The sequence below is a fragment of the Austrofundulus limnaeus genome, unplaced genomic scaffold, assembly GCF_001266775.1.
Source record: "Austrofundulus limnaeus strain Quisiro unplaced genomic scaffold, Austrofundulus_limnaeus-1.0 Scaffold240, whole genome shotgun sequence".
Classification (NCBI taxonomy): domain Eukaryota; kingdom Metazoa; phylum Chordata; class Actinopteri; order Cyprinodontiformes; family Rivulidae; genus Austrofundulus; species Austrofundulus limnaeus.
Window position 1 is genome coordinate 44,522 of NW_013952642.1, and position 10,054 is coordinate 54,575.

General features: G+C 37.5%; 2 protein-coding genes across 2 annotated transcripts in view; one reads left to right on the forward strand and one right to left on the reverse strand.

The window, feature by feature from the left end:
• LOC106525760 (pyridoxal kinase) overlaps window positions 1-6,842 on the reverse strand; it is an 11,418-nt gene extending 4,576 nt beyond the window's left edge. The window contains exon 1 of the mRNA XM_014020092.1: window positions 6,688-6,842. Coding sequence (XP_013875546.1) covers window positions 6,688-6,768 — 81 coding nt within the window. The 5' untranslated portion in view covers window positions 6,769-6,842. The remainder of the gene's footprint in view (window positions 1-6,687) is intronic.
• The window catches only part of chpfa (chondroitin polymerizing factor a), a 21,390-nt gene continuing 14,855 nt past the window's right edge, over window positions 3,520-10,054 (forward strand). The window contains exon 1 of the mRNA XM_014020090.1: window positions 3,520-4,242. Within this exon, the coding sequence (XP_013875544.1) occupies window positions 3,950-4,242 (293 nt within the window). The 5' untranslated portion in view covers window positions 3,520-3,949. The remainder of the gene's footprint in view (window positions 4,243-10,054) is intronic.

The window sequence follows — 10,054 nt, forward strand, 5'->3', positions numbered from 1 at the left end:
TTCAGTCTCACAAACTGTGCTCTGTTTGTCAGGTAGTTTTTGATCCAGGCGATTGTTCGTGAGAAATGCTGCCTGCTTTGTCCAGATGATGGTGGGGTTGTTGAAGCAGGTGTATAATGGCGTCTTAAATTCCAACTCCAGGGCGATAAGCAAACTGCAGGGGGTCCTGATGTGTGCTTGTTTGCTTACTCAGTTGGGCCAATAGGAGTCTCAGACCTATAGAGGTCTATAGTCATTGAGGGCTGATGGGTGAATTTTCTTTGGTACGGGAACCAGGATGTCTTCCACAACACTGGGACATTCTCTTGGGTCAAGCTAAGCTAAATGAATAAATGAATTAAATGGTTGAAAATTGTGTTTAACAAATTGCTGCTATACCCGTGATCTCGAATTCCCAGTTTCACAGTTATTCTGAAGCATAAACAAAGCAAAAGTGTGACTAATGCTAGTTTACATGTCTCTGCAGTTCATCGCATTCCTGTTTAAAATGAAATGGCAGATAAAATCAATAAATCAAATTTTTAGACTTATTTGTTCTAGAAACAGGTTTCCACTGTTGGTTAAACCACTTTATCTGTCTGGATGGAGAGCAGCCAAGAATTAAACTCACAAACATGCATGAACTTTGTTCAAAACTTATCTGCTCACGAAAAACACCCAGTTGATGAAAAGTGCTCACAAAATTTGTTTCAGCTGGCGAGGTTTATTTCAGTCAATGAATTTAATGTTAGTTGATTAACGTGAAATGTTTAAAATTAGTAATAAATATAGGAAAAATCTATTTTCTAATTCTTGAATTTTAAATTCAAATGAAAATGCAAGATTTACCCTGTTATATTGTTTACCAGCAGGTGGCACAATGTAACAGGGATACACTGTTTTTTTAATTAAATATTTGCATCTAAAGTGAAACTGCACTTGMATTTTAGAGGACTTTAAGAAATTGTCTTAGAGCACCGAAGAAAGAAGTTTGAAGTGAAAAGTAAACCTGTGCATTTTATAAWGGAGACAAATGATCCTCCTTTTGTAACGTGGATTTGTGCAGGTCTTTATTTAATATTCAAACACTGAAAACACTGCAGGCACACCGGTGACTTCACAAGACGAGTGYGTGCAGAAAAAAATAAAAGTACTTCAGGGCTTTCTCACATTTCACAATCTAACCACAACAGAAATAATAATGGGACACGTCATGCTTTTGAACTTATTCGAAGAACCAGAACACTCTTTATTCTTCACAAAGAGGCCATAAAAAGGAGTAATCTAACCTGAAACTAGGCGACGACGACCGTTCTCATGCTGCAGTGTTTGTGTGCGTTGGGGAGGAGGGGGGCCTGCTCTGGTAGAGAAAGGGGGTCTCATCTCAGTATGAAATGTGGGTGAAAGAGGACTTGAAGGGATGCAGCTGAAGGGTCACCGGAACAAAACACAAAGCGTGCTGCCTCTGACACCTGGGTGAGAAGCACAGAGGCCACACAGAAAAGTGCCCAAACCAGGTGGATGAGCAGAAAGCTAATCATCAGAAACGTTCCCACAGGGACAGCTGCACACTAAAAAAACACACTAAAAACTTCTGAGACCCACTGAGGGCCTGCTTTCACACTGGCTAAGTGTGTGAACGCTGATTCAGCGTTCACACTTGATCGCTGATTCAGCGTTCACATCACATCCTGTTTTCCTTTTAATCATTCTGTACGTTTTTTTAGCTCTTCAATTAATTCTGCATACGTTGTGTTATTTTAGTCATTCCTTCATCCAAATGATCAGCTCATTCAGACAATAGGTGCAAGGACTTCGGGATTTTTTGGTATCTTTTACGCTTTTAATTTATTCACTAATATTTAGAATGCATTCATTTCATTTTAAGTTTAAAAATTTTTTCTTTTTTGAAATCTTCAGAAAATTTGCTATTGTCTTCTGAAACAACTTTTAGCTTTAAGCTACCTCTTCACCTTTTTAGCATTTAAAACTGGAAAATAAGCTTTACCACTGTGCACGGCAGCAACATTTAGCAACCATTTCTCTTAGTGAGCACTCTGCTACTTTCAGCTTTTGTTATAGTGTACAGAAACTACAGTAGAATAAAATACATCAGAAAGACTTTGTAATTGTACATGGTAAAACAAAATTTGCTATTCTGCTGATTTTAGCTTTTAGCCAGTCTTGTGCTACGTTTAACCATTATTTGTCCACTGTTTCTTTAAGCTACTTTTAGATTTTACCTTGTCCTTCACTTACTTGAAGCTACTTTTAGCTTTTTGTTAACTTTAAGCTATTTTTAGCTTCTGGCTGTTTTAAAAAAATTAATTGACTTTTTGCTACTATTATCAGTTTAGCTACATGTTTGCTACCTTTAGCTGTTATTGCTGCCATCAGCTAACATTTTTTCTTCTTTTAGGTTTTATTTAAAATTCTGCTACTTTCAGCTTCTACCTTCTTTTGACTTTTAACGTTTATTACATTGTTTTTCTTTAGCTTTTAGCTACTATTCTGCTTTGTTAAACTTTAACAACTCAGTTTTAAAAAATTCAGCAAAATTAAATAAGCAAGCCCTCAGTGCACACACTGCATTTTTACTGAAAATCTAATTTCCCAAACTAATAATCGTCAAGTCTTTACGTCTTTTTGGTATTAAGTCCGGTTGAATACTTTAAATAAGCTATGAGAAAAGGAGAAAGAATTGTGTTGTAAATTGCAAACATTCTTTTATAATACAAGACTGTGTTAATTGTAAATTTTCTAATAAGCCATAAAAAGAATAAAAACCTAAATGAAGCAGTTTTTATTGAGCTGTGCATCACAATTGAAGAGGATTGAAGGATTGTGTTGTGACGGTGGCTCACAGTAATAATCCCTGTCAGTTATTTAAGGGTTATTACAGCTATGACTTAGTTGCAGTGGTAAAGAGTCTGGAGTATTTACTACTAAACATTTGTGTTTACTCAATAAAATCCTCTCATGTTTGTGGGTAAACATGCAAATTGTTCAAACAGTCATTTGTAAAAGACCCCTGAAAAATAAACTGTAAAAAACAGTATCACAAAATAATCTTTACATTTATAAGTAAATATTAAAATCACAAGACAACTTTAGAATAAAAATGCAGTAAAAGAAGAATTCCCTTGCATTTAAAAGGATTATCTCATAACACCAAACAATTAAGTCTTTTAAAATTGTTGATATGTACTTAGTCATACAGGTTTATTAAAGAAGTAAAACCAAAAAGATGGGAGATGGAGACATTTTGAACAAACTTWATGTAAACTTGGCATAAGTTTACAACAGATGTGTTTAAACCAACAATTATATCATAAAAATATTAGTTTACTTTAATCTAYATTTCATGTTTATCTTGGATATAAAGAAAACACAAATGCATATATGATAAGTCTATTACATTTGATAAAAGTGATAAAAGTTAGTTGAAATAAGTTAAATTGTGCGTCTATGAGCATATACTGTAGGTTAAATATTAAAAATCCAAAATAAAGTAAGGTAAGGTGTGCCTTTTTTAGTTTTTAATGGTGTTAATTGCCGAAAATGTTCAGAAATGAGGACAAAACCTTGTTAATCCATTTTTGTAGAAGTTTAAAGGGGGCGGATCACCACCTGGAGCGCAGGCAGTCACCTTACCATTCGCTCTCCTCGCCGGATATCCCTCCGCCCTAAGCAGCGGACCCAAGAAAGCTCCGCCTCGGATGCTGACAGCAGGCGGGGGGAGGAGCCAGGTAGCGGCCAGACTGACACGTAACAGTCCTGCGTGAAATTTAAGGAAGAAGCTGCATCTTTTTTCTATACAGACAATTTTTTTTTTTTTTTGGATCATCACCTACCTCACTTCAGACTTGATGAGTAGCTGAGCTGTTCCGGAAGCCCGTTTGAGCGCCTCACAGGAGGAGCGACCGAAGCGGGACGAATCCGACCGGGGATATAGAGCCCGACGCTTAAAATGAGATTTTCTGTGTTTATTTCTGTCCTGCGGTCGCTCGGCCCGGTGGTAATCGGCATTTCGCTGGGGTTCACGCTKAGTTTGCTGAGCGTTAGCTGGACGGAAGAAGCATGTCCTCTCGAGGGCACCAGGGAGGGCGAGGATGTGACTTCGGGTCAGGATGGACTGCTCAAGGGAGCCCGAAAACCCAACTCGGTCTCGGCTGTGAACGATGCGGAGTCCGGGGAGGATTTTCAACCCAGAATAGTCCCGTACAAACAAGTCCAGCCTAGTGCTCCAAAGAAAGTTTTCAGGTAAATTCTGGGCGTCTGAGCCAAAATTTATGAACGAGTGACTGTAATAAAGTTATAATTACACTTTTATACATGAAATTATGACTTAATTAATCAATTAAGTCCCTACAAATAAAACACGTGTGAAGTGTCAGGTTRCATTTAGGATATTTTAAAGTAACAGTGTCTGAATCCTCACAACTGCACTTAATATTCTCATTTTTTCTTTACTTTTTCCTCACCTTATTCCCATAAGATGCTGTTTTCTGCYCCAGACAGGACTGACTGTATGACCACTGACGCACTGGAGTCTCTAACTTACATTTTCTTCATAAGCAGGCAAACATTTCCAAGAAGTGATGGATAGAAACCCTGTTGGATGTTCACCCTGGCACCCAAAGGGGCTGAATTTCTTTTCAGCCCCTCTAAATACCTCAAGGTTTGCTTAAGTTAGCCAGGAAAACTTCCCAGGCTGGAGGAACTGTACAGCGATACAGAAAAAGTGAAAATGTTGAAATAAAAGAAGATTTCAGCTGATCAAAAAACAAACATTTACATCACTTTGTAGTCGGATGAACAACTTTTTRTATTTATCCTTATAAGTGGGAAAGGAAAGCAGGATTTTTTTTCCTACTGAGATGCTGGAATGTGTAAAAATCCTTGACTTTTACTTGTGTCTGATTACGTTGCTCAATTGTTAAAATATTATTCATCTAAAAGGTGTGCCGCTATTATAAACAGCCATTAATGACATGAGAAGTATAAGTCATAAGTAATGAGTCGCTTTGCAGGTTCTTGCATGTTTTCTTTTCCAAAGAGGTAATGTTTTTTTGTTTCCCTGTGTGTCAGGTTTCTAAAACAAACAGGATGGAAACCAGAGACATTGCATCATCTGTGAAAATAGTGTGAATGCTGAGTGCTGAACGCTTTGATGTCATTTAGTTATTGAACAGATCATTAGCTGACAACTAAAAATAGCTAAACACTACCTTTAGAGCTAAAGCCAAATGCTATTAGTCAAGCGTGACAAATACTAGTAAAATTTTAGCTAAAACCTAAAGATAGCAATGGACTAGCTGAAAGGTAGAAGTTGCAGAAATATAGMTAGAAACTAAAAGTAGAAAAAGTTTAGTTAAAACTATAAACCCTATAGCAGGGGTGCCCAAACATTTCCCCGAGGGGGCCAAAATGAAAATCTATCCAGGGCAGCGGGCCAAATACAGTAATATAATACATGAAATGCAAATACTTTTTAAAGTAAAGTCCCTTATTTTTAACGATTAAGCTGTGCAATGGCCCTCTTTTGTTTGAGTCTGTGCACCTAAGTCTGCCATACGTTCAAGTAGGAAAGGCTCATGGGACTTTTCATAAATTGATAAAATATGAGTTTTTGTGGTCTTATAAAGTGTGCAAATCTACATGTGTGGTCAAATCTGAACAAAATATTTCTTGTCATTTCATGTTTCACGTTTAATCCTAAAAAAATCAAAGATAAAGTCAGCACAATGAATGAAAACTACCTTCACTACCTTTTATATATGTATACAGCCCTTTTATATAGTCATTTGACCAATGGAAATACTGTGTATATACATTGGATAATAGGTTACAACCTTGTAACTTTGGCAACTGTTGGTGGGCCAAATCAAATGGCTTGGCGGGCCAAACTTGGCCCGCAGGCCGCACTTTGGGCTCCTCTGYCCTATATTATCCAAAGACTGGGTAAAGCTAAAAGTACAAAAAAGGGTTAGCCAAAATTTGGCAAAACCCTTGCTAATTGTATCAAAAAGTTGGGTGAAGTTCAAAGTAGCAAAGGGTAGCTAAAAGTTAAAAGTAGCTAAAGGCTAGCTAAAAATAGCAGAACATTTAAAAGTGGCAGAAAAATAGCAACATTAAGTGTCATAAGAAAACAAATTGTTGCAAGTTTTCAAAGGGACATGTTTTTAAGGAAAATTGAAGAGATTTTGTTGTATTTGGATAAGAAAATGTTTGTAATTAAAGTTAAATTATTTAAAAAGTGTAAAGCTTTACATAAGTGAATGGCTAAAAAAAAACAAGTCTGCAGAAGGAGTTAGGTTGCAAAAAGGAAAACAATGAGTTGCATTGATAGCATTCACACAATTAAAGGAATAAGTTGACATATTTTCATATATATATATATATATTAGACAATTAGATATAATGTTAAAATTACAAACTTACCCCCACAAAACAAAAAAGGCAGTAACAAATGAGTAAATGGTAATAGTTACTATACAACTCTGGGATTAAACATACTGGTTTAACTGTATTTGATGAGAGTCAATGGACTGCTATGTTCAGTCACAGAAGAAATTATGTGATGCAACCTGAAATTATTTTGAAAACGAAGAAGGAACTCGCGTCCAGAAGCGAACTTTTCAACGATTGTCTGTCATTTTCTTAAACAATATTAAAAACAGCAACCTGAAGACAGAATGTACTCACCTGCAGGGGAAATGTTGCCGACTTGTTCCCGACATATCCCCTGACAACATGACTCTGAATGGACAACACACGGCACTCCATTACTGATGGACTGCTAACGGAATTTAACCCGAAACAAGCAATTAAAACTCAACACACAATATGAAAAACTTCGCAAATGAGAGGGTATTTGTAATACCGTAGGTTTTTATATGTTGTATTTTTCTTCAGGCAGCTGAGCGGACACCTACAGTGATGCGTTCAATGAATGTTAAAGAACGTGGGAGAAAAGGGCTCCCTGCAAGAGAAAACGTTAACAGCAATCATATTTGTATAACATGCAATTTACAAAAATCAATCATTTTACTGATATGAAGCTAATATTTTGTGTGGCTATTGCTGAAGTTAGAAGATAATTAGACTTTTACTTAGTACTTGCAATAACAGTGCCCACCCTGTTTTAATGTTAGCAAAAATATACAATTAACCAATAAATGTATTTGAATGAAGCATGCATTGGGTAATTATTGGTAATTATTAATTCTTCACATCCACAACTGATTACCTATTGGAGTCCAACTGTTTCAAGATGGCCTTCACAGCTAATCAAACTTTGCGAACACAAAAATGTGTGTAGTTTCATGAACCTTGCAGATATTGAGCTAGTTTGGTGCAGTAGCTGAGAGTAATCCCCATTACATTCTCTGAGTGCTAACAGATTGTGTGAAATTTTTAAACTTTAAAACTTTGCCATACAAGACAGTGGCCAATATGCACTCCWTCAAGGAATCCTACTTTCATGGCGAGGTGTTCTTTTGGTAAACAATTCTATTAAACATTGACTTGTAGCTGACTTATGCATGTATTGTTTTAATCATACATTTGTAAAGGCATAAGCCATTTTTTATTTCAGTATTCACTGTCCAGTTCTGCAGAGTTGCAGAGAGATTTTCAAAAGTGCACATGCGGTATTATATTTTAAAAAAGCAAATACTGCTAAAAATTCGATTGAATTCAAAAATACTTTATTGATCCCAGAGGGAAATTAGATGTAGTAACTCATTTAACTAAAGACTTGTTGTGGTGATGGCTGTGGGCTGGAAAGATCTTTTGTAGTGGTCTGTATTACAACAAGATTGAAGAAGCCTAATTTTTCTATGACAGTCTAATGAAGGGGATGGTCARGGTTGTCCACAATGTTCTTGATKTTATGTAAAATCCTTCATTTCCAGAGGTCATCCCCAGAACAGAACAGAACCACCCTTCTTTATCAGGTTGTTTAGCCTTTTTAGGTCCCTGGCTCTGATGCTGCTGCCCCAACAATGAAGGCAGAAGAGATGAYGCTCTCAACAACAGACTTATAAAGATTTGCAGCATCTTGCTGCAGACATTGAAGGATCTTAGCTTCCTCAAGAGTCAGCTCCGTCTTATCTTGTAGACTGCTTCACTGTTGAGTCTCCAGTCTGTTGTCCAGATGAACACCGGAGTATTTATATTCTTCAACCATCGAAATAAGGTTTGATTAAACACTCTTTCTCCTGAAATCTACAATCTTCTTTGTTTTGTTCACATTCAATTCAATTCAATTAAAAAAAAAATACTTTATTGATCCCAGAGGGAAATTTGGTAAGTTGAGTTCAAGATGAGATGATTGTCCCCACACCATGCCACAAAGCGGTCCACCTGCTCTCTGTCCTCATCTTCCTGTCCATCTCTGATTCACCCAACAACTGTGCAGTCATCTGAGTATTTCTGTAGATGACAGCAGTCTGACTTGTACTGGAAGTCTGAGGTGTACATTGTGAAAAGAAATGGTGAGAGCACAGTCCCCTGTGGTGCTCCTGTGCTGCTGACCACCCGGTTAGACACACACAGTCTTTCAGTCTCACAAACTGTGCTCTGTTTGTCAGGTAGTTTTTGATCCAGGCGATTGTTCGTGAGAAATGCTGCCTGCTTTGTCCAGATGATGGTGGGGTTGTTGAAGCAGGTGTATAATGGCGTCTTAAATTCCAACTCCAGGGCGATAAGCAAACTGCAGGGGGTCCTGATGTGTGCTTGTTTGCTTACTCAGTTGGGCCAATAGGAGTCTCAGACCTATAGAGGTCTATAGTCATTGAGGGCTGATGGGTGAATTTTCTTTGGTACGGGAACCAGGATGTCTTCCACAACACTGGGACATTCTCTTGGGTCAAGCTAAGCTAAATGAATAAATGAATTAAATGGTTGAAAATTGTGTTTAACAAATTGCTGCTATACCCGTGATCTCGAATTCCCAGTTTCACAGTTATTCTGAAGCATAAACAAAGCAAAAGTGTGACTAATGCTAGTTTACATGTCTCTGCAGTTCATCGCATTCCTGTTTAAAATGAAATGGCAGATAAAATCAATAAATCAAATTTTTAGACTTATTTGTTCTAGAAACAGGTTTCCACTGTTGGTTAAACCACTTTATCTGTCTGGATGGAGAGCAGCCAAGAATTAAACTCACAAACATGCATGAACTTTGTTCAAAACTTATCTGCTCACGAAAAACACCCAGTTGATGAAAAGTGCTCACAAAATTTGTTTCAGCTGGCGAGGTTTATTTCAGTCAATGAATTTAATGTTAGTTGATTAACGTGAAATGTTTAAAATTAGTAATANAATCTGAAAAGAGCTTCACTGAGTGAGAACTAATGTTGAGAGCTCAGCAGACAGTTAGGTTTCACTTTCAGTTTCACCCAGAGCCTGCAGGAGTCATGGGCGGGGTGTGTGGGGAAGGAGTGATGGGGGAGGGGGTGAGCTCTGCCATGAGAAAGTTCGGCTTAAAAACACGTCCAAGGGGCGTTTCTGGTCCCCACCTGTCGTTTTGCTCCTCAGCATGGCTTCCTAAAAACGCTGCAGGATTTTTCAAACATACATGAATGAGTCAAAGCAAGGCTTTGGGCATGTTTTTTTTATGAGAGTGTAACATTATAGCATGATATAAAACTCAAAAAAGTTGATTTTTACATGATATTGCCCCTTTAAATAATGACAACATTATCAAAAAGTCGTTTTTTGAATAAAAGGCTATCTAATAACTATGATAACTTGTTATGGCGAACATTGGCATGGGCTTCCCCCAAAACAGCAGCAGCCACTGTGGAAGATGGTCTAGTAGCCTCTGGCACCATGTGGCAGCCCCTTCCGGTGGCAGCCATCACTGCCACRAACTGTGATCGGCCCTGCTGTGCATTTCTGAGAACTCTCAGTCCTAAAATGTAAACCAAACACCTGCTGCCCAAATGACCTGAGGCCTTGGTAATAAACTGAGTCTTTGGGCAGCTGATAAAGAAAACAACCTAAACAACAATCTTTTTAATAATAAAAGTACAGAACCACATCTCAAAAACTAATTAGAAAAGTA